At 46.1% G+C, this 26,836-nt stretch overlaps 2 protein-coding genes across 5 annotated transcripts in view; one reads left to right on the top strand and one right to left on the bottom strand.

The window, feature by feature from the left end:
- snx17 (sorting nexin 17) overlaps window positions 1-16,974 on the bottom strand; it is an 82,641-nt gene extending 65,667 nt beyond the window's left edge. The window contains exon 1 of one of the 2 annotated variants that reach the window (XM_067984800.1): window positions 16,568-16,974. In XM_067984800.1, coding sequence (XP_067840901.1) covers window positions 16,568-16,627 — 60 coding nt within the window. In that variant the 5' untranslated portion in view covers window positions 16,628-16,974. The remainder of the gene's footprint in view (window positions 1-16,567) is intronic. The other variant, XM_067984799.1, reaches the window with a different exon arrangement.
- Window positions 16,555-26,836, top strand: part of eif2b4 (eukaryotic translation initiation factor 2B, subunit 4 delta) — a 69,413-nt gene continuing 59,131 nt past the window's right edge. Inside the window, exon 1 of one of the 3 annotated variants that reach the window (XM_067984797.1) lies at window positions 16,555-17,016. In XM_067984797.1, coding sequence (XP_067840898.1) covers window positions 16,963-17,016 — 54 coding nt within the window. In that variant the 5' untranslated portion in view covers window positions 16,555-16,962. Of the gene's footprint in view, window positions 17,017-26,131; window positions 26,241-26,836 lie in introns of those variants that run through there. The other 2 variants (XM_067984795.1, XM_067984796.1) reach the window with 2 other exon arrangements.

Here is a 26,836-nt window from a genome sequence, read left to right as displayed (position 1 = left end):
TTTTTTAAAAAAAGTCAGTGGGGGAAGCAATACCTAACACCTTTAAAAAGATAATGGATAAATATTTAGAAGAGAAAAACTTAAAAGGGTATGATGAACAGGCAGTGAAATGGGATTAATGGATAGCTCTTCCAGTGCCAGTGCAGACGTGATCAATCTTCTGTTCTGTAAAATTCTATGATTCCATTTATGTACATTTGATAAAAATCAGAACATGAATAAGTATCTGAACAGTTCAAAATATTTAAATACTTGTAGTGAGTTAAAACCTTAGTGCCTTTAAATACAAGCTATGTCACATTCACCAAAAAGTCCAATGTTTGACTACCAATCTGTGCTGTGTTGGCTGATCTTTGCTACAATGGATGCTGCAACAGTTCTCAGTAACTTGGGCTATGAAGGCAAAAATAAATTAGTCAGGGCTCCCACTCCTATTCACTACCCAGTGCCCTTAGCTGGAAAGTGTACATGTTTGGACATCAGTTGAAACACAGGTGTGATGCTCTGCAGTCAGGTAGTCTGCCAATACTACCTAGGCTCGCACAAAAAATAGCCAGGAAAAAGCAGAAAATGTTGGAAATACATAGGTGGTCAGAACCTACAAAGAAAAAAAAAGGTAGTTAACCTTTCAGGTTTCAGACCTTCATCTGATTTCCTGCATTTATTTCCCCATCTCTGCTGAGAAAAAAAACCCCACTTGGGTGATGTACTGGAGGGATACCACAGAAACATACCACAAGAGTAAGTGTGTGCAGGACGAAGGGAGAAATTTGGATGGGGGATACGCAGGAAACAAGTAACAGCAGCTGCCAACATATTTTCTGCAAGCCCACGTTGCAAAAGGCTCATTTTATTATTAGACAAATCGTCAATGCCAGATAGAAATGGTTAGTTTGTTCACATTTGGCAGCATTAACACATGAATACAAAACAAAATATTTACCAGAGAAGAAAAGTACATTTTGTACTTGCTTTAGCAAAACAACTTGTGCCAAATAGTACAATATATTTTCATTGATAACAGGATAAACTGTAGAATATCAACTAACCCACCCCAATTTTTTTGTAAACAGGAACAGAAAATGCTAAAAGTACTCAGCACGTCAGGCAGCATTTGTGGAGAAATAGGTAAGTCAGTTTACATTTCAGGGCTAAAGCCTTCATCAGGATGCCCAACCTACTGAATATTTCTAGACTTTTATGTTTTTGTTTTCAAATTTCCAATTATCAGCTGTAAATAGGTCCCTGACTAGGTCTTAATTATTGTGACTGGAAGTTGACTAACCAATTGTAATATGTACTTTTCTGACACACATTAGTTACAAGGATCTTGGTATGGAGAGAGTGAACTTCTAAGAGTGAGGACTTTCAACTGGGAGTTCGGTGATTGTGGGAATTAGGTACAGAGGGGGAAGGAGGTGCTAAGTGATTTAAACCAAAGGGACTATAAATTAATCTATCAACTTTTAAAACTTAAATTAAAAAGACTAAGTAATTACTAATTATTTTGAAATCAAGCTAAATTCATTTACATCGAGTTACATCAAACCTACAGCACAGAAACGGGCCATTTGGTCCAACTCGTCTGTGCCGGCGTTTATGCTCCACATGAGCCTTCTCCCTCCAAACTTCATCTAACCCTATACCCTTCTATTCCTTTCTCCCACACGTGCTTATCGAGCTTGACTTTAAATGCTTCTATGCTATTTGCCTCAACTACTCCTTGTGGTAGCGTGTTCCACATCCTTACCTCTCTTCGGGTAAAGAAGATTCTCCTGAATTCCCCATCAGATTTATTAGCGACTATTTTATATTTATGACCTCTAGTTTTGGAGTGGAAACATTTACTAAATATAATCTAGATTGCAAGTGATTCTATTAGTTCTAGAAATAAACTGATAATAAATAAATACTAGAAAATGGCAGTACAGGCTGTGTGTGGGGACAGTAATATGTGGGAGCTCGTGGACAGTGAGACTATACCGGATTGCCACATCTGCAGTAAATGTCTCTGGCTTGAGACACTCCAGCTCAGAGTCTTTGACCTGGATTGCGAGTTAGAGACACTCTGACACACAGGGGAGGGGGAGGAATATCGAGATAGTTTTCTCCAGAGTAAAGTCACACCTCAGAGGAAAGCACAGGTGCAAGAAGGGGAGAGTATGACTGTTAGTCAGCAGGGTAGTGAGAAGCTAGGAGAGGTAGAGAAAGAGGTCCAACAGACACAGGCTCTATCCATCAGACACGAGGTACTTGATACCTGTGAGGATAAGGATGAAGGCTGCAGGGAGAATGCCCAAAATTCTAACCATGGCACTGTGGAGCATGAGGCAGTCCAGAGGGGGCAGGGGGAGGATCGGAATAGAAAGGTTGCAATCATAGGGGGTTCTATAATTAGGGGGCTAGATAGCGCCCTCTGCAGTCATAGCCGAGAGTCCAGGGGGGTGTGTTGCCTACCTGGTGCAAGGGTAAAAGACATCTGAGCAATTGGAGGGGAACCTGAAAAGGGAGGGGAGGATCCAGTTGTCGTGGTGCATGTCGGCACCAATGACATAAGGAAGAACAAGGAGGTGGTACTGCTAAGGGAATATCAGAAGCTAGGAACTAAATTAAAAAGCAGGACCTCATGGGTGGTAATATCAGGATTACTACCTGAGCTGTGTACTAATTGAAATAGGGATAGGCAGATCAGAAAGGTGAATGCATGGATGAAAAAGAGTGGTGTAGGAAAAAGGGATTCCATTTCATGGGACACTGGCACCAGTGCTGGGACAGGAAGGAGCTGTACCGCTGGGATGGGCTCCACCTGAACCGGAATGGGACCAGTATCCTAGTCCTAGGATAAATAGGGCGGTGAATAAGGGTTTAAACTAGCAAGATTTGGGGGGAAAAAGATATCTGGTGGCAATAACAAAATCCTAAAGATAAAAGAAATTGGAGGAGATGAGTGTAAACGTCAGACCAGGGTAAGGAATAAAGATAACATAAATGGTCAGGGAACAAATACAGTTATAAAACAGAAGTATAAAAGGACTGTTAAAAATAAAGTAAAAGGAACTATTAAAGACAAATTAAACTGGCTGAACAGCAAGGTGCACAGTGTCCAAAATAAGACTGGAGAACTGGAGGCAATAAACCGTAGTGATGAACCAGATGTAGTAGGAATAACAAACATGGCTACATTAAGAACAGGACTGGCAACTAAATATTGCAGCCTATAACATAATCAGAGAGGATAGGGAAGGAAGGGGGGGGGGGGGGGGAAGAGTAACTATACTAATTAGAGATAACATAACAGCAGTAGAAATAAGGGACATAACTAACAGAAAGATAGAAACAGAATCCATATGGATTGAAATAAAAGATAAAGAACCCAGGAACAGGAGTAGGCCATTTAGCCTGTTTTGCCATTCAACGAGATCATGGCTGATCTGTGATCTAATTCTATATACCCACCGTAGCCCCATATCCTTTAATACTTTCGGTTAACAAAATCTATCAATCTCAGATTTAAAATTAATAATTGAACTACCATCAATTGCTGTTTGTGGAAGAGTTCCAAACTTCACCATCCTTTGCGTGTAGAAGTCTTTCCTAACTTCACTCCTGGCTCTAATTTTTAGGCTATGTCCCCTAGTCCGAGACTCCCCAATCAGCGGAAATAGTTGCTCTCTATCTACCCTCTATCTGTTCCCCTTATTATCTTGAAAACGTCGATCAAAATCCAGGGAATCGTCTAAATTCCAGGGAATACAACCCTAGTTTGTGTAATCTCTCCTTGTAATTTAACCCTTGGAGTCCAGGTATCATGCTAGTAAATCGACGCTGCACTCCCTCCAAGGCCAATATATCCTTTCTAAGGTGCGGTGCCCAGAACTGAACACAGTACTCCAGGTGTGGTCTAACCAGGGCTTTGTTTAGCTGTAGCATAACTTCTATCCCCTTGTATTCTCGTCCTCTAGATATAATGGCCAGCATTCAATCAGCCTTTTTGATTATTTTCTGTACTTGTCCATGACATTTTAATGATCTATGTACATGGACCCCCAAGTCTCTTTGGACCTCCACTGTTTTGACCTTTTCACCATCTAACAAGTACTTTGATCTATCCTTTTTAGGTCCAAAGTGGATGACCTCACACTTGCCTACAATGAAATCCATTTGCCACAATTTTGCCCATTCACTTAATCTGTTAATATATCTCTGTAATTTTATGCTTCCATCTACACTGCTTAAAATGTTGCCCATCTTTGTGTCATTGGCAAACTTGGATATGTGGCTCTCTATCTCATCATCTAAGTTGTTCATAAATACAGTGACTAGTTGAGGCCCCAACACAGATCCCTGTGGGATGCCACGATTCACATCCTGCCAATTTGAGTACCTGCTCATTATCCCTACTCTGTCTCCTGCTGCTCAGCCAATTTCCTAACCAGGTCACTAATTTGCCCTCAATTCCATGAGCTTCATCTTTAGCTAACAGTCTCATATGAGGGACTTTATCAAATGCCTTCTGGAAATCCATATAAACATGTTGTTTAAATCATGCTAATAGGGGTATACTACAGACCACCTAATAGTGGAAAGGAAGTGGAGGAAGAAATATGTAAGCACATATGTGAAAAGAGTAAAGAACATAGAATAATCATGGGACATTTTAACTACCCCCAAATAAACTGGGAAGAGGAGGTAGGTAAAGGGGTACAAGGAACGGAGTATTTATAACGTGTGCAGAAATCCTTTCTTACCCAGAATGTAAAAAGCCCAAGAGACGAAGCACCGTTTGATCTAGTAATGGGAAACGAACCAGAACAGACAAGAGAAATAAGCGTAGGGGAACATCCAGGCAACAGCGATCGCAACATAATAAGGTTTAAGATAAAGATTGATAAGGACATTGGAAAAAAAACTGATTTTAAGAAAATGAGAATGGAACTCAGTAAATTTTTCCAGTTTATTTTGCCAACAAAGAAATAGAACAGCAGTGGGAAACATTTAAGTGATGAGAGTTTAGGAGAAATATATCCCACTGAAAAAGCCAGAACACACACACCATAGATGAATGCAGAAATAAGGGCAAAATTTAAATTAAACAAAAAGACACAGACGTAGACAACAAAGGAGAGGATGACTAAAGGGAATATGAAAAGGTTAGGAAAGAAGTTTAAAAAGAATTAGGAAGATAAAGAAAGAGAAACTACAAAATTAAATTATCAAGGAACATGAAAAGAAAGAGTTAACTATTCTACAGACACAAACAACAATAGAAAAATCAGGATAGGGATCACATGATAAACTCACAAGTAATGACAGCTAAATGGCAGAAACATTAAATAATTAGCTTGCCTTAGTATTTACCAGGGAGACTAACATGGTGGGCATAACATTAGAAGAGAAAAAACACATTTAAGATAGAAAGGGGGGGGAAAAGATAATTGATAAACTAATCAAGCTTTGAGGGGATAAAACCCCCGGTTCGGATGGATTGCATCCGCACATAAAAGTAGTTAGGGGTGAGATAGCAGAGGCATATTACAAAGATAAAAATTCATTAGAAAAGGGAATAATTCCAGAAGACTGGCAGACAGCTAATGTAATTCCTATATTTAATAAGGGAGATAAAACAAGTCCAGGAACTGCAGACCAATTAGCTTAATGTCGATGGTAGGAAAGATAATGGAATCGTTACTCAAAGATGAAATACAAAAACATCTAGAAACCAAAAATATGATTAAGAATAGTCAGCACAGATTTAAAAAGTGAAGGTCATGCTTGACCAACCTTATTGAATTCTCTGAAGTAACAGAAAGGGTATGCAGTAGATGTAATATATTTGGATTTTCAAAAGGCCTTCGATAAGGTACCACATAGTAGACTAATGACTACGGTCAGAGCACGTGAAGTCAGGGGACAAGTAGCAGAATAGATAGCAAGCTGGCTACAAAACAGAAAAGAGAGTAGGGGTTAAAGCTGGTTACTCAAACTGGCAAAGGGTAGGAAGTGGTGTTCTACAAGGTGCTGGGACCACTGTTCACTATTTACATAAACGATTTGGACACGGGAATCGGAAGTACAATTTCAAAATTTATGGACGACACCAAATTGGGGTATATAGTTAATACTGAGGAGGACTGCGACAAAATACAGGAAGACCTCAATCAATTGCAGGAGGGAGAAAGGAATAGAAGGATATGTTGATGGGGTTAGATGAAAAAAGGGTGGGAGGAGGCTCGTGTGGAGCGCAAATGAATTTCAATATAGATAAGTGTGAGGTGGTACATTTTGGTAGGGAGAATAAAGGAAGCCACATACTCCTTGGAAAATAAGAGTCTAAATGGGATAGAGGAGCAAAGGGATCTGGGGATACAGATACACAAATCACTAAAAGTAGCGACACAGGTTAATAAGGCCATGAGAAAAGCAAACAAAGAACTGGGGTTCTTTTCAAGAGGGATAGAATTGAAAAGCAGGGAAGTTATGTTAAACTTGTAGAGAACCTTGGTTAGGCCACACTTGGAGTACTGTCAACAGCTCTTGTTGCCATATTATAAAAAGGATATAGAGGCACCGGAGAAGGTGCAAAAAAGATTTCTAGGATGACACCAGAACTGAGAGACTATACCTATCAGGAAAGATTGAACAGACTGGGGCTCTTTTCTCTAGAAAAAAAGACTGAGGGGTGACCTGATAGACGACCTTAAGATTATAAAAGGGTTTGATAGGGTTGACGTAGAGAAGATGTTTTTGTAGGGGAGACCAGAACTGGGGCCATAAATCTAAGACAGTCACTAATAAATCCAATAGGGAATTCAGGAGAAATTTATTTACCCAGAGTGGTTAGAACGTGGAACGCCCTACCACAAAAGTAGTTGAGGCGACTAGCAATGATGCATTTAAGGGGGAGCTAAATAAACACGCGAGCGGAAAAGTAGTAGAAGGATATGTTGACAGGGTTATATGAAAAAGAGTGGGAGGAGGCTCGTGTGGAGCATAAACATTGGCATTGACCCATTGGGCAGAATGGCCTGTTTCTCTGCTGTACATTCTATGCAACTTTACGTAATATTTTGTTTTCTTCTCCAATTTTCTTCGTTTTTCTCAAAGTTGAAGGACATTACCATGAACTGCCTGGGAAAAATGCAAGATTATTCAGGGTCAATTGAGTAATGTCAGTAGTAAGCAATATCTGCCTGGGCACAACACAAGTTAAATGCAAAGTAATACAGAAACAGGAGCAGGCAATTCAGCCCTTCAAGCCTATTCCGCCATTCGATTAGATCATGGCTGATCTGTACCTCAAACCCATTTACCCGCTTTTACTCCATAACCCTGGTTACCCTTAACCAACAAAAATCTCTGACTTGAAAACTCCAATTGTCTTCACAACTAATCTTTTGAGGGAAAGAGTTACAGATTTCTATTACCCTTTGTGTGAAAAAGTGCTTCCTAATTTCACTGCTGAATGAACTACCTCTAATTATATTATATTCCCAGGTTCTTGATTCACCCACCAGAGGAAATAGTTTCTCCGTAACTACTCTATCAAATCCTTTTAAAATTTTAAACACCTCGATCAGATCACCCCACAATCTTTTATACTCAAGGGGAATATAAGCCAAGTTTATGCAACCTGTTCTTATAATTTGACCCTCAGCACTAGTATCATTCTGGAGAATCTGCACCACACCCCCTCAAGACCAATATATCCTTCTTGGGATGCGATGTCCAGAACTGAATGCAGTACTCCAGATGGGGTCTGACCAAAGCTCTATACAACTATATTAAAAAAAGACTTCTGTTTGAGCACTCTGTGCAGTATTGGGCTCCACATTATAGAACTGATATTTTGCTCTTTTGCTCTGAAAGACTAACCAGCAAGTTTCACCATTCTATGCTTTATTACAGTTGTTACTCGAAGTATCCATATAGGATGTGATTCATATCATTAGGGATGTGATCTTTCCAACTAACATCCAAGGCTTTGCTCAACATTCTTCTGTAGGTGCCAACTACTTTTTCAATTTCTTACTAAATGTCTAAGTATCAGTACCATATATCAACACCAACTCCACTGTGGTTCTGTATATCTTGACCTTATCCTTCCTGCCCAGCTCTTTGCATTTCCAGACTGTTCATTTGATTGCAAGCTGACCAATCTTCACCTATTATGGTGCTGATATCCTTTTCTGTTGTTCTAATCCATGACCCCAAGTATTTGAAGTCATTGATCTCCTCGAATACATGTGAGGGAGTCCAAAACTAGAGGCCATAAATATAAGATTGTCACTAATAAATTCAATAGGGAATTCAGGAGAAACTTCTTTATCCAGAGAGTGGTTAGAATGTGCAACTTGCTACCACATGGAGTAGTTGAGGCAAATAGCATAGATGCCTTTAACAGGAAGCTAGACAAGTGCATGAGGGAGATATGTTTATACGGTTAGATGAAGTAGGGTGGGAGGAGGCTCACGTGGAGCAGAAACACCTGCATAGACCAGTTGAGCCAAATGGCTCTTTTTGTGCTCAAAATTCTATGTAAAGCAATGTAATGTAATTTTGCATAGCTTTCAATTCTCTTGTTTCTTGGTTGATATTTAGCATCATGCATTTGATTTTCTCTCCTTTGAAGACTGCTACTTTTTTTCCCACCTTGTTTAATAACTTCTAGCCATCTTCAACTATGTCATTAGAGAGAGCAATGTCATATGCAAAAGTCGATGATTTTTCTTGCTGGATATCACCATCTCCTTTTCCTCGATGTCAAAACTGTTTTTGCTTTCCTCGTTACAGTCTAGCACAATGAGAAATAAAAAGTATGTCAGCGTATCGGCTTGAAGAGTCCTACTTTAATCCAAAAAGGCACCATCGGGGGACCGTGCTATTATTGTGGTATTGTCATACATCAGCGAAATGGCATAATATGACTATCTGAAATTCCATATGCCTTCAGAATTTTGAACATTTGATTGCAATGTAGGCCTTCTTAAATCGATAAATGCAATATTGTGTCAGGTCAGGTGTTAAAACCTACAACTGTAATGATAGTAGACAATACTACCCATGACTGGTCAACGCTGAGTGCTTTTTAAAAAAAGAATTTGTTCGTGGGATGTGGGCGTCGCTGGCGAGGCCGGCATTTATTGCCCATCCCTAATTGCCCTTGAGAAGGTGGTGGTGAGCCGCTTTCTTGAACCGCTGCAGTCTGTGTGGTGAAGGTTCTCTCACAGTGCTGTTAGGAAGGGAGTTCCAGGATTTTGACCCAGCGACGACGAAGGAACGGCAATATATTTCCAAGTCGGGATGGTGTGTGACTTGGAGGGGAACGTGCAGATGGTGGTGTTCCCATGTACCTGCTGCTCTTGTCCTTCTAGGTGGTAGAGGTCGCGGGTTTGGGAGGTGCTGTCGAAGAAGCCTTGGCAAGTTGCTGCAGTGCATCCTGTGAATGGTACACGCTGCAGCCACAGTGCGCCGGTGGTGAAGGGAGTGAATGTTTAGGGTGGTGGATGGGGTGCCAATCAAGCAGGCTGCTTTGTCCTGGATGGTGTCGAGCTTCTTGAGTGTTGTTGGAGCTGCACTCATCCAGGCAAGTGGAGAGTATTCCATCACACTCCTGACTTGTGCCTTGTAGATGGTGGAAAGGCTTTGGGGAGTCAGGTGGTGAGTCACTCGCTGCAGAATACCCAGCCTCTCACCTACTCTTGTAGCCACAGTATTTATATGGCTGGTCCAGTTAAGTTTCTGGTCAATGGTGACCCCCAGGATGTTGATGGTGGGGATTCGGCGATGTCAAGGGGAGGTGGTTAGACTCTCTCTTGTTGGAGATGGTCATTGCCTGGCGCGAATGTTACTTGCCACTTATGAGCCCAAGCCTGGATGTTGTCCAGGTCTTGCTGCATGTGGGCTTGGACTGCTTCGTTATTTGAGGGGTTGCAAATGGAACTGAACACTGTGCAGTCATCAGCGAACATCCCCATTTCTGACCTTATGATGGAGGGTAGGTCATTGATGAAGCAGCTGAAGATGGTTGGGCCTAGGACACTGCCCTGAGGAACTGGGCGGCGGTTAAGTAACCTGGTCACTTCCAGAAAGCAGCTTTGGGCAGATAAGCACCTGGAGGAGGGTAGTGAGACCCTTGATGGAGGAAATACATCTAAAAGGGGGATGAACTAATCTTTGAATTAGCCAACAATATCCAAAACCTGCAAGCTGCGATGCAGCTCCAGTACATAAGTCAATGAAAGGGCAACCATGGACAATCCAAAACGGTGAATAACTAGCAATCATCTGTAGTCTGCTTGCTGTGGACCATGAGTTTGGGATGCAAGTGTAGTAAATGCAAATAAGTAGGAAGAACCATTTTAAAATTTGTTAACGTATTTCTTAATTCACAGTATTCCATAACTCATATAAATTCAATTTCTAAGCAATTCATTATGCAATTCTTTGCCAAATTAAAATTAACTGCTTAGATATGGCAAAACAAACATCTACACAATTTATTCCATGTTTAATCACTGAAAAGTGTGTACTGGAAAGAATTGTGCACTGAGAAAGTTTGCTTTACAACTAGATAGATTTTGAACTGAACAAAAATTTCACTCCAGAAATTTTGCATAGCTGACTGTTCTTAAATGAAAAAGTTGTGCAGCAAACTACGACTGAAACAGAGATACAACAGTATCTTAAGGTCAAGACCAGACAGCGCATTAACTAATATACAAAGATAATGACATTTTTGCCTGAGAAAAAAAATCTCAAAACAAATAATGAATTACCCACTGGCAACCTTGCCAAGAGATTGTAATCAGTACTGAAAAGTCATTTGCATCCATAAGAACGAACTTTTAAAAATTATTTTTTTTTTTAAAAAGAAGTGTGGAGTCTCATTCCTTCCAATTTTAATTGTTGGAGATTTAAAATTTTTTAAAAAAAACTTTTTATTTGTCTTTTAATTCAATATTTCTTACCCTCTCTAACTGACTTTACATTGATTTAACTGTTGTAGCTTTCACTTCCTGGTTCTGACTGCCAGGCTTTTGGAGGATCCTTCAATCCAATTGGTTGAGGGGACAGAGTGATCCTATCCCTATTCACACAGCTCACAGATGCCCAGGAAAAGACTCTTCACTTTTTGCAGCTCACCATTAGATGAAGTTGCCGCACTAAAGCCCGTGGATCGTTTGTGGGCAAATCTAATGAGCGGCTGCCGGCATTGGTTCGCCGCTCAGAGCACGTTCTGGGTCATTTAGTCTATAAAACTGATGCTGAAAACAAAACACAAAAGCTGTATAATTTTAAATGAACTCCAACTCCATTCCTCCCCCCACCGCTTTCCTCAAGGTGCTGCACAGCTGGGGCATGCATACACACCCCAGTTGAAGTTTGGGTACTTTAATTTGCCTAAACCAACCAAGATGCAGCCCATGGGCAGAATCCTCCAGTGAGCTCCTTTTTACATGACCTGCGGGTGTACATGCACAAATTTTTGAAGATGGCAGGACAAGCCAAGAAGGCTGTTAAAAAAGCATATGGGATCCTGGGCTTTATAAATAGAGGCATGGAGTACAAAAGCAAGGAAGTTTATGCCAAACCTTTATAAATCATTGGTTAGGACCATTCGGCCCAGTGTGCCTGCTCTTTGAAAGATCTATCCAATTAGCCCCACAGCCCTGCAATTTTTTTCCCTTTAAGTATTTATCCAATTCCCTTTTGAAAGTTATTACTGAATCTACTTCCACCAGCCTTTCAGGCAGTGCATTCCAGATCATAACAACTTGCTGCATAAAAAAAATTCCCCTCAACTCGCCTCTGGTTTTTCATAACCACTCCTCCCATTTTTTCTGACAGTAGGTGCTGGTAATGGTTCTGATGTTGCCATTTACAGCCCCATCTAGACCCATCTTTTGTTTCTTTACTTGTCCCATAACCACCCTGCTTGCCTTACACCATCATCCCTTCTGTCATTTAATTACCCCTGCCCTCTACCCTTTCAGAGACCTTCCTTTTTGATCTTTCCTCCCCCACCCTCACTGGCTTTGTACTTGCTTAAAAACGGTTTAATCTTCAACATCTTCCAGTTCTGACAAAGGGTCATCAACCTGAAATGTTAACTGTTTCTTTCTCTACAGATGCTACCTGACTTGCTGAGTAGTTCCAGCATTTTCTGTTTTTATTTCCGTTATTTATATCATTTGTTGACCTGAAGAAGTATAAACTGACATGAACTGTTATGTGCAATGGATTCTGTGGCATCATACCACTTTTATCAAAATAATTCAGCAGTGGGTCAGCAGACATTGTACAATAATACAAAGCCTGACAAGGAATTTAGACACTAAGTCAAACACTGGATGGATAGAAGAAAGAAATGTTAAAAATCAGGTTACCATGTAATACCAACTTGATTCCTTAAGTAAGGTCACTGCCTAAACTAAAAGTTGTAAACAATTTTACAACACCAAGTTATAGTCCAACAATTTTATTTGAAATTCACAAGCTTTCGGAGGCTTCCTCCTTCCTCAGGTGAATGTTGTGGAAACACAACATTTACCTGAGGAAGGAGGAAGCCTCCGAAAGCTTGTGAATTTCAAATAAAATTGTTGGACTATAACTTGGTGTTGTAAAATTGTTTACAATTGTCAACCCCAGTCCATCACCGGCATCTCCACATCATAAACTAAAAGTGACTAAGTTATTAGATAAATGATTAATCTCGTGAAAGCTTTTTTTTAAAAATTGAACTATCTGGTCCAGAAGCACAGACAGTGCTATAAACAGGGTTCTAATGTTCCCTAATAAAATGGGTAAACTGTCATCTATTTGGTATTTTGCTTTTTGTCAATCTTCAACCTACTTTAATAGTTCCATACCAAGTTGAAACTTTCAACAGTTCTCAATATTTAATTTCTTTAAAATTAAAAACAGTAACTTGATTGATGTTCTTTGATGAAATAATGGAGAGGGTTGATGAAGGTAGTGTATATAGATGTTGTGTATATGGATTTTCAAAAGGCGTTTGATAAAGTATCACACAATAGACTTGTTAGCAAAATTGAAGCCCATGGGATTAAAGGGGCAGTGGCAATGTGGATACGAAATTGGCTAAAAGTCAGAAAGCAGTGGTATTTTAGACTGGGTGTATACAGTGGTGTCCCCCAGAGGTCAGTATTAGGACCACTGCTCTTTTTGATATATATTAATGTCTTAGACTTGGGTATACAAGGCATAATTTCAAAGTTTGCAGATGACACTAAACTCGGAAAAGTAGTAAATAATGAGGAGGATAGTAACAGACTTCAGGAGGACACAGACAGACTGGTGAAATGAACAGACACATGGCAGATGCAATTTAACACAGAGAAGTGTGAAGTGATGCATTTTGGTAGGAAGAATGGGGAGAAGCAATATAAACTAAATGGTACAATTTTAAAGGGGGTGCAGGAAATGGGAGACCTGGGGGTGTATGTACACAAATCCTTGAAGGAGGCAGGACAAGTTGATAAGACTGTTTAAAAAAGTATACGGGATTCTTGGCTTTATAAACAAACAGAGGCATAGTACAAAGGCAAGGAAGTTATGCTAAACTTTTATAAATCACTGGTTAAACCCCAGCTGGAGTATTGTGTTCAATTCTGGGCACCACACTTTAGGAAGGATGTCAAGACCTTAGAGAGGGTGCAGAGGAGATTTACTAGAATGGTACATGGGATGCTGGACTTCAGTTACATGGAGAAACTAGAGAAGCTGGGGTTGTTCTCTTTCAAGCAGAGAAGGTTGAGGAGAGACTCAATGCCCCCGAGCACCGAGGGATTGTCAATAAACAGGGCCTTGCTAGCATTGCCCACATCCCAAGAACAAATAAAATAAAGCCCCACATCAAAATTGAAAATGAAAAGGCTACATAGGCGAAGTTTAGACAAAACTCAAAGTGACTAAGTAAGCCCACTTGCAACTGCTTTGGAAATTGTCGATGCAAACAACATTCTGCGTTTGTGACTGAGGGGTCAGTTTAAAAAGTATTTCACTACCAAAACAAGACTCGCGTTCAAGGCAGTACTTATGCAGTGGCTGTCTGTATCACAGCCAAATTTCAAACCATTATAAGTATTTACTGAATGTGAACCTCCTATTTTTGTATAGACATAGAAAAAAGTCACGTCTTTGCTACCAGAATTTACAACATACTATATAATAAATATTACTCAGCCAGAATATCTCAACAGGAACTCAAAAAGTATGACTATTACTTCACCAGCTAGCATTTAGCACAGCCAGAAGTCAGATGTAATCACTCACAATGGCATCTGAACAACTCAGGCATCACAAGAATAAGATGTAAGCCTTGGCACAGTGGTAGCACTCACCTCAGAGTCAGAATGTTGTCGGTTCAAGTCCCACTCTAGAGACTTGAGCACATAATCTGGACCGACACTCCAGTGCGGTACTGAGGGATCGTGGCACTATCGGAGGTGCCATCTTTCGGATGAGAAGTTAAACAGAGGCCCTGTCTCAGGTGGACGTAAAGGATCCCACGGTACTATTCGAAGAAGAACAGGGGAGTTCTCCCGATGTCTTAGTCAATATTTATCCCTCAACCAACATCAGTAAAACAGATTATCTGGTCATTATCTCACTGATGTTTATGGGACCTTGCTGTGCCCAAATTGGCTGCATTACAACAATGATTACAGTACTTCATTGGCTATAAAGTGCTTTGGAATGTCCTGAGGTTGTGAAAGGTGCTATATGAATGCAAGTTCTTTCTTTTAATGGTCAAAGAGTGAGGCCTAGCAGATTCTCTACAGACTGGATTAACTTGTAGTCTAATTTATGAAGTATTGAAGCTATTTAACAGTCACAAATATACTGCTACTCCTTCACGTACTGATCTACTAGATTCTGAGAGTTAAAGTAGATTAGAAATAACAGAAGTAGAGAGAGGAGTCGCCTCCAGCTTGATCTTATCTTAGATTCATCTTATTTGGCTCATCCTTCTATAGAAACCTATGTTCTCACCATCACAGCATCCAATTGCCTCTTGAATAATTCTACAGTTTCAGATATTAATAATCCTTTGTTTGAAGTACTTCTGGACATCTATCCTGAACTCATCTTTTGCTAGTTTGTACCTCTGTCATAGGTTAATCTCGAATTATGCTCACAGTGAACCTTTTCTATTCCACTTCATACCTTGTACAGCTATAAAAAGGTCCCATCTTGTTAGCTAACCTTTCCTCATAAGTCAGTGCACTGACACTGGGGATCAGCCTATTAAGCTTTCTTTATACTACTCCCAGGGCTTTTTCTTAGCGTTTCAGTGAGCAGGTACACTCAGTGTGGTCTGATAAATGCACTGTGCAGCTTCAACATGATTGCCTCAAGCTTAATCTATTCATTCGGCAACATAACAACTTGTATTTATATAGTGCCTTTAACAGAGGTATAAAGAAGAAATGGATGCTTAGCCAAAGGAGGAAATATTAGGAAGGGTGACCAAAAGCTTGGTCGAAGAAGTAGGTTTTAAGTAAGGTCTTAAAGCTCGACATTTTTGTTTGCTTTGCTACTCTACAATAACTGGACAGAATCCACGTTAGCATTCCCACACGTCTGTTAGGCTCTCGCCTATTCAATCCAACATCACCGATTATTTTTTTCTCCATTTTTCCCCTTTCGAATATCAAATACTTTGCACCTCTGTTGAATTTTGAAATCTACCAAAATAAATTCAATTGCAAAATTTTGTCTCGGTCGTTCCGTAGCTTCTTGTTCGTTTCATCAGACAACTCTTTCACCCCTCCCAATTTAATAACTCTGAATTTGACAAACTTGCATTGTGTTTCTGAATAAAGTCTATTTTGTAAGTTAGAAGCACGAAGCGCTCAGTTCTAATCCCGACACACTCCATTCTAGCGGTGTTGGAAGAGTGCGTGCCATAGTCGAGGATCGGAGGGGGAGGGAGGCGGGGATCGGAGGGGGAGGGAGGCGGGGAGCTGCCGGGGGGGGGGTGGGAGAGGGAGAGAGGCACGGCGCGATGGTCCGGGAGCTTGGGGGTGGGGGGGGGGGGTGAAGTGGAGTTAACTCGGACTCAGAACGTCTCCCCCATTAAACAAACACTTACGGACACGTCGGAAGGTGAACGCGGTTGGGTGGGGGCGTAGATTACAAAACTATTACGAACAGCGGAGGATGGGGGGTAGGAGGAGGGGGGGGACAAGTTGAGCTGAGCCCCACTGCGAGACCGGACCTGCAGCTTGCACAGACTCGTGAAACCGTACCGGTTACCGCAATAAACGCCGCTCCGGCCGTTCCCGTGTACCAACGCCGACCGAGGAGCGGAGCAAAGCAAACCCCGGGCCACCGTCTCCGCGGAACTCGCACCGACCACGGCCCCGGGGTGGGGCGTTCAGGGAGAGAGAATCTTCCACCCCCCCCCCCCACCCCAAACACAGACACCCCTTTACTCCGGGCCAGAAATCAGCGGCTGCGGCAGCCTCCCATCGGCCCGACTGCTCCCTCCCTGCCTTCCTCCCTGCCTTCCTCCCTCCCTTCCCCTTTGCCATTTACTCACCACGTACGTGGAGCCGCTCTCCCCGCTCAGCGCCTCTGTCTCGGGGATGGAGAAATGCATCGTTGAGAAGAAACGGGCGCGCGGCTCCGTCGCCGCCGGAGAAACTTCGCGAAAACTTTGAGCGGCGGCGCGAGCCCCGCGGAGGAAAGTTCACCAACCGCCGCCGACCAGCGCCAGAGGCCGAGCGAGGGGAGCCCGAGCCCGAGCCCGAGCCCGAGCCGACCACGGCAAAGGGGGTGGGGGGGGGGAAAAAAAAGACCGAGCCCGGCCTCTCCCGCTACTCACATCCACTCCAATACAACACCCCGATCGTCTACTACTAAACTCTTCGACGTTAACGTCGGGAATAAAGCAAGTGTGCGCCTGACAGACAGCCTGAAATCCACATAAGTCTGATGTCGTCAACAACAACCCCTCCCCTTCCTGGTTGGCGAAGTGGTCGAATCCATGTGAGTGCCATTTCACCAAAGTTTGGGCGTTGTTAAATTCGAAGAAGGGGGGGGAGGGCGGGGTGACGATGGCAAATCAGCGCCCCTCAGAACTAAAAGAATTATCATTTTAAAAAGACGTTCTCTTGGATGTGAAGAAAGAACAGCAATCACGCGTTTTGCGTAAGTTTATTCATTGCTTTATGATTTCGGCCCCGATATTCTGATTATGACTTCCCCCTTTTCCAGCAATGGCAGCGTCTGCGGGGATGTTTACTCGATCAGACTCGACTTTCAAGTAACATAAACAAATAACGTAAAGTAAAATCGGTTTGTTCTTTGTGTGAGTGTTTGAAATAATGAAGACGGTGGGGTTTGAACGATAAAACACTGTTATTGGCTGTACAGAGCTATGTCTGGCGTCAATGGACCCACCCGTCAAATAAATAATTGTAAACAATTTTACAACACCAAGTTATAGTCCAGCAATTTTATTTTAAATTCACAAGCTTTCGGAGATTTTCTCCTTCCTCAGGCAAATGTTTCAAGATCTCCTTGAAGCCTACGCATTTATACATATTGAACAATAATAAATGGTGTTTACAGACTGCCCCTGCAACTGCCCGTTGCCAAGGCAATCACCGTGTTCAGACAGAGAGGTGTTACCTGCAGAACCTCCGAATACACATTCAATAAAAAAACACAAACAGGGAAAAAAAAACAGAGAGAAAAAAAAAACACAGAGAGAGAGGCAGAAACATCCGGAAGGCAGAGAGAGCCAGCAAATGACCCATTATATTAAAAACAGATAACATTTGTTCGCTGGTGGGGTAACGTGTAGCGTGACATGAACCCAAGATCCCGGTTGAGGCCGTCCTCATGGGTGCGGAACTTGGCTATCAATTTCTGCTCGACGATTTTGCGTTGTCGTGTGTCTCGAAGGCCGCCTTGGAGTACGCTTACCCGAAGGTCGGTGGATGAATGTCCATGACTGCTGAAGTGTTCCCCGACTGGGAGGGAACCCTCCTGTTTGGCGATTGTTGCGCGGTGTCCGTTCATCCGTTGTCGCAGCGTCTGCATGGTCTCGCCAATGTACCATGCTCTGGGGCATCCTTTCCTGCAACGTATGAGGTAGACAACGTTGGCTGAGTCACAGGAGTATGAACCATGCACCTGGTGGGTGGTGTCATCTCGTGTGATGGTGGTATCTGTGTCGATGATCTGGCATGTCTTGCAGAGGTTACCGTGGCAGGGTTGTGTGGCGTCGTGGACGCTGTTCTCTTGAAAGCTAGGTAGTTTGCTGCGAACGATGGTCTGTTTGAGGTTGGGTGGCTGTTTAAAGGCGAGTAGTGGAGGTGTGGGGATGGCCATAGCGAGGTGTTTGTCCTCATTGATGACATGTTGAAGGCTGCGGAGAACATGGCGTAGTTTCTCCGCTCCGGGGAAGTACTGGACGACAAAGGGTACTCTGTTGGTTGCGTCCCGTGTTAGTCTCCTGAGGAGGTCTATGCGATTTTTTGCTGTGGCCCGTCGGAACTGTCGATCGATGAGTCGAGCGTCATATCCCGTTCTTACTAGGGCGTCTTTCAGCGTCTGTAGGTGTCCATCGCGTTCCTCCTCGTCTGAGCAGACCCTGTGTATTCGCAGGGCCTGTCCATAGGGGATGGCCTCTTTGACGTGGTTAGGGTGGAAGCTGGAAAAGTGGAGCATCGTGAGGTTGTCCGTGGGCTTGCGGTAGAGTGAGGTGCTGAGGTGCCCGTCTTTGATGGAGATTCGTGTGTCCAAGAAAGAAACTGATTCTGAGGAGTAGTCCATGGTGAGCTTGATGGTGGGATGGAACTTGTTGATGTTATCGTGTAGTCTCTTTAGTGATTCCTTGCCGTGGGTCCATAGAAAGAAAATGTCGTCGATGTATCTGGTGTATAGTGTTGGTTGGAGGTCTTGTGCAGTGAAGAAGTCCTGCTCGAACTTGTGCATGAAAATGTTGGCGTATTGGGGTGCGAATTTGGTCCCCATGGCTGTTCCGTGTGTTTGGGTAAAGAACTGGTTATCGAAGGTGAAGACATTGTGATCCAGGATGAAGCGGATGAGTTGTAGGATGGCTTCCGGAGATTGGCTGTTGTTGGTGTTGAGTATTGATGCTGTCGCAGCGATGCCGTCATCGTGGGGGATACTGGTGTATAGTGCCGAGACGTCCATCGTGGTGAGAAGTGTTCCTGGTTCAACTGGTCCGTGGGTACTGAGTTTTTGTAGGAAGTCTGTAGTGTCACGACAGAAGCTGGGGGTTCCCTGTACGATGGGTTTCAGGATGCCCTCGATGTATCCAGAGAGGTTCTCACACAGGGTTCCGTTGCCTGATACGATGGGACGTCCGGGTGTGTTGGCTTTGTGTATCTTTGGGAGGCAGTAGAAGTCTCCCACGCGGGGATTACGTGGGATGAGAATGCGTAGGATGCTTTGAAGGTCTGGATCGAAGGTCTTGATCAGTTTGTTGAGCTGGTGGGTGTGTTCTTTGGTCGGATCTGCGGGTAACCGTCTGTAGTGTTCCTGGTTGTCCAGTTGTCGGTATGCTTCTTTGCAATAGTCTGTTCTGTTCTGTATGACTATGGCTCCTCCTTTGTCCGCTGGTTTGATGACGATGTTGCGGTTGGTCTTGAGAGCGTTGATGGCGTTGCGTTGTGCTCGGGTGACATTCTGGACTGTCTTCTGAGTGCGGCTGATGAATCTGGCATTGACGCATTTCCTGACAGCTTGAGCATACATGTCCAGCTGAGGGCAGCGACCCTCCGGAGGAGTCCAGTTTGACTCTTTCCTCTTCGGTTGCTGTACCGCGGATCCCTCTGTCTGCTGTTCCGGATCGTCGATTGTCTCATTGGGTTCGCTGCTGAAATCTTGGGGTTTGTGGTAGAATTCCCGGAGCCTCATTCTCCTGATGAATTCCTCTGTGTCCGCCGCGAGACTAGTGGGGTCCATTTTGGTAGTGGGGCAGAAATTGAGCCCTCGGCTGAGAACTTCGATTTCGTCTGGTTGAAGGGTGTGGTCGGATAAATTGACAATAGACTTCCCTGTGGTTGCAACCGTGGTACCAGGGGAAGCTTGGTCGTTGCTGGTGGTGATGCCGAGTTTCTCAAGCTTCCTGCTCTTGGTTTTCATGTAGGCAGCGTAGTTCCGTTGCCTCGTCTGTTTGGCGGTATAACGTAGCTGGTCTGCTGTGTCCTGAGTACAGGTTGAGAGTATGGACTCTATCTTGGTTTCGAGGTTGTGGCGTCTGCTGTAGAGTTGGTGTATGAGATGGTTGCGGAGTGTGCGAGAGGTACGGCGGCAGAGTCTCTCAGCGTAATCCGAGTTGTATGTGGACTTGAGTGGGTTCGTGATCTGGAGTCCTTTCGGGATCTTGTCTGCTTTCTTGCAGCTCTGTAAAAACTTGATGTCTGTGTCTAAATGCGCGATCTTCTTGGATATCCTTTCCACTGTGAGCCGGCAGTTTGTGGTGTCGATGGTAGTCATGATGTGGAGATGCCGGTGATGGACTGGGGTTGACAATTGTAAACAATTTTACAACACCAAGTTATAGTCCAGCAATTTTATTTTAAATTCACAAGCTTTCGGAGATTTTCTCCTTCCTCAGGCAAATGTTTCAAGATCTCCTTGAAGCCTACGCATTTATACATATTGAACAATAATAAATGGTGTTTACAGACTGCCCCTGCAACTGCCCGTTGCCAAGGCAATCACCGTGTTCAGACAGAGAGGTGTTACCTGCAGAACCTCCGAATACACATTCAATAAAAAAACACAAACAGGGAAAAAAAAACAGAGAGAAAAAAAAAACACAGAGAGAGAGGCAGAAACATCCGGAAGGCAGAGAGAGCCAGCAAATGACCCATTATATTAAAAACAGATAACATTTGTTCGCTGGTGGGGTAACGTGTAGCGTGACATGAACCCAAGATCCCGGTTGAGGCCGTCCTCATGGGTGCGGAACTTGGCTATCAATTTCTGCTCGACGATTTTGCGTTGTCGTGTGTCTCGAAGGCCGCCTTGGAGTACGCTTACCCGAAGGTCGGTGGATGAATGTCCATGACTGCTGAAGTGTTCCCCGACTGGGAGGGAACCCTCCTGTTTGGCGATTGTTGCGCGGTGTCCGTTCATCCGTTGTCGCAGCGTCTGCATGGTCTCGCCAATGTACCATGCTCTGGGGCATCCTTTCCTGCAACGTATGAGGTAGACAACGTTGGCTGAGTCACAGGAGTATGAACCATGCACCTGGTGGTGCATGGTTCAAATAAATAGTCCACTCCCAAGTGAGAGGTGTTGGTGTTGGGGAGGGGAGCAGCTCGGAGTGTAAATATCACCCCCCACCCCCCTCAACACACACCCAGACAACACACTACCCCACCCCCCTCAACACACACCCAGACAACACACTACCCCACCCCCCTCAACACACACCCAGACAACACACTACCCCACCCCCCTCAACACACACCCAGACAACACACTACCCCACCCCCCGACAACACACACCCAGACAACACACTACCCCACCCCCCTCAACACACACCCAGACAACACACTACCCCACCCCCCTCAACACACACCCAGACAACACACTACCCCACCCCCCTCAACACACACCCAGACAACACACTACCCCCCCCTCAACACACACCCAGACAACACACTACCCCACCCCCCTCAACACACACCCAGACAACACACTACCCCACCCCCCTCAACACACACCCAGACAACACACTACCCCACCCCCCTCAACACACACCCAGACAACACACTACCCCACCCCCCTCAACACACACCCAGACACCACACTAACCCCCCCCCCAACACACACCCAGACAACACACTACCCCACCCCCCTCAACACACACCCAGACAACACACTACCCCCCCCTCAACACACCCCCAGACACCACACTACCCCCCCTCAACACACCCCCAGACACCACACTACCCCACCCCAAACACACCCCCAGACACCACACTACCCCCCCTCAACACACACCCAGACACCACACTACCCCACCCCAAACACACCCCCAGACACCACACTACCCCCCCTCAACACACACCCAGACACCACACTACCCCACCCCAAACACACCCCCAGACACCACACTACCCCCCCTCAACACACACCCAGACACCACACTACCCCACCCCAAACACACCCCCAGACACCACACTACCCCCCCTCAACACACACCCAGACACCACACTACCCCACCCCAAACACACCCCCAGACACCACACTACCCCCCCTCAACACACACCCAGACACCACACTACCCCACCCCAAACACACCCCCAGACACCACACTACCCCCCCTCAACACACACCCAGACACCACACTACCCCCCCCCCCCAAACACACACAGACACCACACTCCCCCCCCCCAAACACACACAGACACCACACTCCCCCCCCCCCGAACACACACCCAGACACCGCACTCCCCCCCCCCAAACACACACACAGACAACACACTACCCCACCCCCCTCAACACACCCCCAGACACCGCACTACCCCCCCAAACACACAGACACCACATGACCCCCCCAAACACACAGACACCACACTACCCCCCCACCACCCCACACACACCCAGTCACCGCACTCCGCCCCACCAAACACACACCCAGACACCGCACTCCCCTCCCCCCCCCACCAAACACACACCCAGACACCGCAGTCCCCCCCCCCCAAACACACACCCAGACACCGCACCCCCCCCCAAGACACCGCACTCCCCCCCCCCCCCCCAGACTACGCACTCCCCCCCCCCCCCCCCCCCCAGACACACATCCAGACACCGCACTCCCCCCCACCCCCCAAACACACACCCAGACACCGCACTCCCCCCCCCCCCCCCAGACACACATCCAGACACCGCACTCCCCCCCCCCCCCCAAACACACACCCAGACACCGCACTCCCCCCCCCCCCCCCAAACACACACACAGACACCGCACTCCCCCCCACCCCAAACACACACCCAGACACCGCACTCCCCCCCCCCCCAAACACACACTCAGACACCGCACTCCCCCCCCCCCCCCCCCCCAAACACACACCCAGACACCGCACTCCCCCCCCCCCCCCCCAAACACACACACAGACACCGCACTCCCCCCCACCCCAAACACACACCCAGACACCGCACTCCCCCCCCCCCCCCCCAAACACACACACAGACACCGCACTCCCCCCCCCCCCCCCAAACACACACCCAGACACCGCACTCCCCCCCCCCCCCAAACACACACACAGACACCGCACTCCCCCCCCCCAAACACACACACAGACACCGCACTCCCCCCCACCCCAAACACACACCCAGACACCGCACTCCCCCCCCCCCAAACACACACCCAGACACCGCACTCCCCCCCCCCCCCCAAACACACACCCAGACACCGCACTCCCCCCCCCCCAAACACACACCCAGACACCGCACTCCCCCCCCCCCCCAAACACACACCCAGACACCGCACTCCCCCCCCCCCAAACACACACCCAGACACCGCACTCCCCCCCCCCCCCCAAACACACACCCAGACACCGCACTCCCCCCCCCCCCCCCAAACACACACCCAGACACCGCACTCCCCCCCCCCCCAAACACACACACAGACACCGCACTCCCCCCCCCCAAACACACACCCAGACACCGCACTCCCCCCCCCCCCCCAAACACACACCCAGACACCGCACTCCCCCCCCCCCCCCCAAACACACACCCAGACACCGCACTCCCCCCCCCCCAAACACACACCCAGACACCGCACTCCCCCCCCCCCCCAAACACACACCCAGACACCGCACTCCCCCCCCCCCAAACACACACCCAGACACCGCACTCCCCCCCCCCCCAAACACACACACAGACACCGCACTCCCCCCCCCCCCCCCCAAACACACACCCAGACACCGCACTCCCCCCCCCCCCCCAAACACACACCCAGACACCGCACTCCCCCCCCCCCCCAAACACACACCCAGACACCGCACTCCCCCCCCCCCCAAACACACACCCAGACACCGCACTCCCCCCCCCCCCAAACACACACCCAGACACCGCACTCCCCCCCCCCCAAACACACACCCAGACACCGCACTCCCCCCCCCCCCCAAACACACACCCAGACACCGCACTCCCCCCCCCCCAAACACACACACAGACACCGCACTCCCCCCCCCCCAAACACACACCCAGACACCACACTACCCCCCCCCCCCCAAACACACACCCAGACACCGCACTCCCCCCCCCCCCCCAAACACACACCCAGACACCACACCACCCCCCCCACACACACACACACAGACACCGCACTCCCCCCCCCCCCCCAAACACACACCCAGACACCGCACTCCCCCCCCCCCCAAACACACACCCAGACACCGCACTCCCCCCCCCCCCCCCCCCCCAAACACACACCCAGACACCACACCACCCCCCCCACACACACACACACAGACACCACACTCCCCCCCCCCCCCCAAACACACACCCAGACACCGCACTCCCCCCCCAAACACACACCCAGACACCGCACTCCCCCCCCCCCCCCCAAACACACACCCAGACACCGCACTCCCCCCCCCCCCCCCCAAACACACACCCAGACACCGCACTCCCCCCCCCCCCCCCAAACACACACCCAGACACCGCACTCCCCCCCCCCCCCCCCCAAACACACACCCAGACACCGCACTCCCCCCCCCCCCCCCAAACACACACCCAGACACCGCACTCCCCCCCCCCCCCCCCAAACACACACCCAGACACCGCACTCCCCCCCCCCCCCCCCCCACACACACACACACACACACACACAGAGTCCCACAGACAGACACACACCCTCTATACACTCACACATTCAAAGGGACAGGAGTACATTTTTTTGGTGCCTGTGTATTAACTGGTCACAACAATTGTGATCAATATTCGGGAGTAAGGGCCGAGCTTGTCAAAGCAATGGGTTTATAATGGGGCTGGGTGAAGTTGTACTTACGGGTGAGGTGGGGTGGTGGTTGATTTACTTAAGATAGCCAGAGACTCTAATTAGAACGAGCTTTTTGCTGCTTTCCAGTAATCTCTTTTAAATTATTTTTGTACGGATATTAAACTTCTGTCTACAAAGTGGAAACAGGTGGTTTACTTAAGGGAGCTCTGTGCCTAATTCGGCTAATTTTGGTTTATTGTTGCCTTATAGTAACTATTTTAGGTTGAATAAACATGATATGGAGCAGAGAAGGCTAAGGAGGTATAGAAGAGATTTTTAAAAATGATGAGTTTTGATAGGGTGACTCGGGAAAAGCTATTTTCTTGGGAGGTCAGTGACAAGGTGTCATCAATTTAAAATTGCCACTAAGAGAGTGAGTACAGTCGAACATTTCTTCTCACTAGAGTTAAAGCATGCAATGATTTGCTACTAGCAACAGTTGAGGTAAACACAATTGCATCTAAGGGGAAAATAGGTAACTATTTAAAGCAGAGAAAGATAGTGCTGTGGAGAAGAGCAGTGCAGCGGGATTAGTTTTGGATTACTCTGGCAAAGAACTGGCAGACACAAAGGACCGAATGGTTTCCCTCTGCTGTAAATTTGTTTGGTTCTATCGTCCTATTTGCATTTGGCTAACCCTGAAATTTGATATGTTTGGGGTTGTGTCTTTGTGAAATGCAAAGCTCAGTACATTGGAGGATTACACTAGTTTGTCTGTCATTAGCATGCAGCTAATAGGCTATTTATCATTTTCTTTCACTGCAACTGCCAGTGAACCTTTTTTTACATTTGGCAAAAATATTTTTTCTTAACATTAGCTACGTAAAATGCCTATTGGAAACATAACTAAGTTTAAGTCACAAAAAGTGAAATTGACAATCAGAATCACTCTGACGGAAAATAATCATCAAAAGACAAAATAATTAGGACAGGTTGCATGATATTGCATTCTTTTTGATGTTGAGTTAATGATATACTGCTGAATGATTTTCAACTGAAAGATATTCCGATACAACAATGCTGGTGTAGATTTAATTATGCGTCCACCCCCGCCCGCCCGCCCTTCTTTTCATACTGATGTCAATGAGGGTATCAGAGAATATGCGCAGGCGTGGTAGCAGATAGTGTGCACAATGTCTGAAGGAGATGGAACGAGTCCTGGGCAGCGTGGAGCTCCGGGTAGTAGCAGCGCGAACGCCAGCTCTGCTCTGGGTAAGGTTCTGAATGCCCCACTCGGCAATTTAAGCGAAGGGCAGGATTAAAATTAAGGAATCGGCTTAATTTGTTGTAAAAAAAATAATTACTACTATTGCGTGGCCTGCGGCAGTTGTATCACCGGAAGTTGATGCAATGCCCGCGACGGAGAGTATGGTGCTTCACCAAGTCTCTCCTGACTTCCAGGTTTTGCAAATTCAAGACCTTCGTTTTGATTTTTGGTACGATAGTGTGGAAAGAGCCGTCAAAACAGCCCCTTCACTCGATGTTGTGCATGACTTCATCTTCCTGTTTTGTAGTTTAATTCCAAAGGTTCCCTCAGCAGGAACTATTGATTGAGGCTTCCTTGGGACTGACATGTGACATTTTTTTAAACTATCCTTTCCTCCGGTTTCTTTCCATAGTCCGTTCGTTGCGTTGGTGAGCAGGGAAATTTTGTGGAATTCAACAACAACAATAAGTTGCATTTATATAGTGCCTTCAACGTAGTAAAACATCCCAAGGTGCTTCACAGCAGCCTTATCAAGCACAGTTTGACACCGAGCCACATAGGGATATATCTTTAAGAGGACATTCCTATTCGGATATTCAGT

The sequence above is a fragment of the Heptranchias perlo genome, chromosome 5 (genome assembly GCF_035084215.1).
Source record: "Heptranchias perlo isolate sHepPer1 chromosome 5, sHepPer1.hap1, whole genome shotgun sequence".
NCBI classification, from domain to species: Eukaryota; Metazoa; Chordata; class Chondrichthyes; order Hexanchiformes; family Hexanchidae; genus Heptranchias; species Heptranchias perlo.
The sequence above is the reverse complement of the archived record's forward strand: the minus strand, read 5'-3'. Positions and strand labels throughout refer to the sequence as shown.